Here is a 4,297-nt window from a genome sequence, read left to right as displayed (position 1 = left end):
GAAGAAGAAGAAGAAGAAGGAGAAGGAGAAGGAGAAGGAGAAGCAGAAGCAGAAGGAGAAGCAAAAGGAAAAGGAGAAGGAGAAGGAGAAGGAAAAGGAAAAGGAGAAGGAGAAGGAGAAGGAGAAAGATAGAAAACTAGATTGTTTTTAAACGCTTAATCTTTCAGCTCAAGTTGCTATACATAAAAGTTTACGTTTCTGTACTAAGGAATACATAATATTATTTGGAATGAGCTTCTCACCTGTATCTGGCTTTCCAACTTGCTATGGAAACTCGCTTCAAGCGCCTTCAGGGTCGTTGTCATTTTTTGGAAAATGTCTTGTTTTTCCTTTAGACTATTTTTCTTGTTCTCCTCTATGGCTGCTGCTACGTATTCCTGACTGTCGTGTTTTTGTTGCATACACTGTCTCTTGTTCTCTTCTACCATTTCACTCAGGATCTGAACAGTGACGTCACTCTTACGAATGATGGAAGTCGGTAAGCTTTTCTGCCACCCGACACTGCCTTGGGAATTTAAAATAGTGACATCACAACGGTACACACCGATTGTATCGTTAGTTGCCAATGGCCAAGAAAGCCGCATATAGCTGTTAGCCCCGGAGACAATGCTGCCCGTAGCGGTCACATCTTTAGCTGTTAGTCTGACGTCCACATCATCGTCCCGAAGTTCCGCAACACTGGACCATCCGCTCAAATGTTTTTTCTGGATTCTCATCAATAGAATTTCCGAAATGTCCGGCTGCTGATAGGGGTTGAAACAGTTCAGAGAAACGTGTGCTGTCTTAGCGATTTCTATTTCTTCTGACGAAACATTGAGACGCCATGCTTTTGAACTCATTACAAGGGCGGCTACCAAAATAAGATTGGTAAATGACCAGGTGGCGTCCATGTTTCTTGTACTGCTGGTTATTCTGTTCTCAAAAATCTTCATGTAGTTTTTCCGGGAAGTCTACAGGAAATATTGAGACAAAACATACAAACAAAAAATCATTTTTATTAGATTACTGTTGAGATTTTACAAACCCAATGGGTTTTTTTTTAATTTTTAAAATTGTATTGTCTTTTTCTCTGGTAGAGATTGAATGTGCTCCAAAAATATTCATATAAAATTATATTGAAGGGTTTAATTGTTAAAAGAATTAAACAGTTTTCTCTTTCTCCTGTACTGTAACGTTTTGCCTTCTGGGCTTAAAACAAGTTAATAGCTAGACGACGACAATAGTTTAACAGAGCAAGGAAAGATACGTTATGACGATACAATTATTATTTTTTTTAAGGAACAGATTTTTTTTAAGGAGTGGAAGCGGTAAGCATTTTTTTATTTCTCCTGAAAAAAAATTTTGGTCTTCAAACACTTAAACAGCTTGCGATGGTTTGAATATCTTAGGTGCAAACTGCATTGATCATATAAAAATATTGAGAACGATGATTCATTTTACAAATGTCTATGTAGAATACCGTGACCCTTTCCAAGTACGACTGTGTTCAATAATATTATTCGTAAGTGGTTACAACTGTTTTAATGTTTTAAGATTGAGCCAAATGGAACAGACCAGATTATTGATCACAACAGGAAACTGTAAAATTAGAACATTGTGACACCTTTCATTTTTCTCTAGGAGTCTTTATTTGGAATCTATAAATGTTACACAAAATGCTTAAACTGAAATATTTTTGTTTTAAGTCAATAAATTTGACTTTCATTCTCCCGCAGGCTTGGAGATTATTTTTGAACTAAAGACGGAAGAGAAAACATTTAATCCATCGTACAAAAATATCGTCTAAAACCGGCCTATGATTCAAGTTTAAGGTCATTTTCATCATGAAATTACTGTAGACTTTTGTTAGGAATAAATGAGAACAATTTACCAAGAATGTTCAGTGAAATTATGCTGCTATAATTATTCACATTTCATTAAGTTTCCTTTTTTAATGACAAATTATTATCATAGGAATGTTTGACTCTTTTGGATAACAGTGTGTAACAAAACTGAAACGAAAATTGTTTGTTTTGTTTTGGTTAGTGTTTTACTGAGCTCCCAACCCACATAAAGTCAAATGAGCGCCGCGGCAAACATTAAACATTTTCAGTTTTGGTCGGAATTAATTTTGAATTTTGCTCGGATGGTGGCCGAAGTCTACTCTTATCGATTTTGAACCATTAAGGGGTCTTTAATGAGCACACCTTGCACACGGGACCTCCAAGATGGTTGGTGTTTACTTTTTATCATGCATTTAGACTGATGAATAAACTTAGTGGTTAGGCTCTCGGACTCGCAACCGTTAAGTCGTGGGTTCGAATCCTGTCAGGGACCCGATGTTGTGTCCTTGGGAAAGGCACTTTACACGCATTTTCCTCACTTCACCCAGTTGGGAATGGGTACCCGGCTATAGACAGCGAAATATCTTGTCAGTTTGTTAGTGTTTGAGCGCTTAATCAGCTGCTTGCACTGTATGCTTCCCGGGAATCTGAGAATGTTTCGGAGTGTTCTATGGTCTGCTGGGGTAATAATACAGTGTAAAGCGCATAGAGCCTGCCGTTGAGCGGGGATAAGCGCTATACAAATGCTATTTATTTATTTTTTTTACTGTACTTTTTAAAGTGTAAGAAGCACTTAGCTATTTCTCATCGAAGTCCACCGTAAGTTTGTTGATCATTGTGTACAGAACATAGAGGAAGAATTCTGTTGCAGTTATAATATTTTGTTCTCTCTCGCAATTCCCTTTCCAGAAGTAGCAGAGTATATCAACAACCTCTCACTGTATTGGAACCAAAGAGTTGTAGCCTCGTTAAAAACTCGCAGCCTGCTCTTGAATAATTATATGGAGATTATTATTTTCATCCAATCTCGGTTATTCACTCCTTTTTTATTGTTTCACTGAAGTCTCACTTGTAAAATGTGCATACTTTATGCAGTGTGGACAAGTGACCTTAAACACAGGGGAAAATGATTACACCTAAACTTCAGAACCAGCGAACCTAATTTTCCTACTTAGGAAGTCGGCACCACCCCTATCTACGTCAGAAGGAACATCGTCTGTTCACCTAAGTCACCAAAAGCGCCCAAAGACAATTCTAGAGATTGTTATTTAAGCAACAAAAATAAACCTGCTTGTTTAACCCATTAAGGACTTGCGTTCTGGTCCTTCACAATGTTTGAAGACCTACTGCTTTTGGGTGGTTAATAAATGAAGCGTAACTTCGTTATTTATACACAATGTTTAATGTTCCGTCCTTTGTAAGGCAAACAGCAATGCAAATGCTATATCTTTGGAATTAATGTATGTTTCAGACCTGTTTCTGATGGATCAAAATGTATCGTAACATCGCTTTTGGTCTGCTGCTGATCGGACAAAAGTGCCGGCTACGTTCTTAAAAAGTTAAAAAGAATGTGCCTACTTACCATACAGTCGCTGCATCTGTGTGGTTGAGCTACTCAGTTGCCGTCCATTTATACAGGATGGGCAAGTGTTGACCACATAAAATGATAAAACACTTCGCCAAACCAAAAACCCCAAAAAAATAAAAATCCAACAAAATCAGTTGAAATAGCACTTTTCACATTAGTACTCTTGCTTGGAGATTTATATGGGTCCTCGGGAGATTTTGGAGGAGGGAAAATGGGGGGAATTAATGCTGGAAGATTGCGTGCTTAGAAAACATAAATTAGGTTTGTTTTGAATTATGATGACATGCGCCACTTCAAAGGATCTCTTGCGGGAAGCAGGATACGGACGCTTATCATGTTTGCCAAATTCTGAGATACCGTTTTTTTTAAAAATAAAGAAGCTCCGGGTTTACATGGTGAGATGAAAAATATTGTTAAGTCAACAAGTTTTCATATTAACAAGGTCGTGGGAAAACTATTTAAAAAAGGGTTGCATCATTTTGTGTTGTAGAACGCATTTTGAGAATCTGCGCAGTAACAAAGAAAAACATAATGTGTGCTGGCAGCTTTCTGCTGACGAGTGCTCTTTGTCTAAGGCTGAGTTTAGAAAATAATTATGTATTGCATCAGTTTGTGTTGTGGAACGTCGTTTGAGAATCTGCACAGTTAAAGAGAAAAACAAAATGTTTACTTGCATCATCTTGCTGACGGTGCTTTTTTTGTCTAAGGTAGGGTTTAAAACTTGTAAATTTAAATGTCTTGTGTGTTTGTACTAGAAAACGCATGTTTGTGTGTCTATTATGGATGTATGTGTGTGCCTGTGTATGTTGTGTATGTGTGAGTGTGTGTATGTGTGTGTGTGTGTGTGTGTGTGTGTGTGTGTGTGTGTGTGTGTGTGTGAGAGAGT

General features: G+C 37.6%; 1 protein-coding gene across 1 annotated transcript in view; it reads right to left on the bottom strand.

Moving 5' to 3' along the window:
- Nucleotides 1–3,631, bottom strand: part of LOC101859244 (angiopoietin-1) — an 11,103-nt gene extending 7,472 nt beyond the window's left edge. The window contains exons 1-2 of the mRNA XM_005099126.3: nt 3,406–3,631; nt 243–950 (exon numbers count right to left, since the gene is read on the bottom strand). Of these exons, the coding sequence (XP_005099183.1) occupies nt 243–950; nt 3,406–3,408 (711 nt within the window). The 5' untranslated portion in view covers nt 3,409–3,631. The remainder of the gene's footprint in view (nt 1–242; nt 951–3,405) is intronic.
- Between the last annotated feature and the right edge of the window lie 666 nt (nt 3,632–4,297).

Source organism: Aplysia californica, unplaced genomic scaffold (genome assembly GCF_000002075.1).
Source record: "Aplysia californica isolate F4 #8 unplaced genomic scaffold, AplCal3.0 scaffold00203, whole genome shotgun sequence".
Lineage (NCBI taxonomy): Eukaryota > Metazoa > Mollusca > Gastropoda > Aplysiida > Aplysiidae > Aplysia > Aplysia californica.
This window is presented reverse-complemented; position numbering and strand designations above follow the sequence as displayed.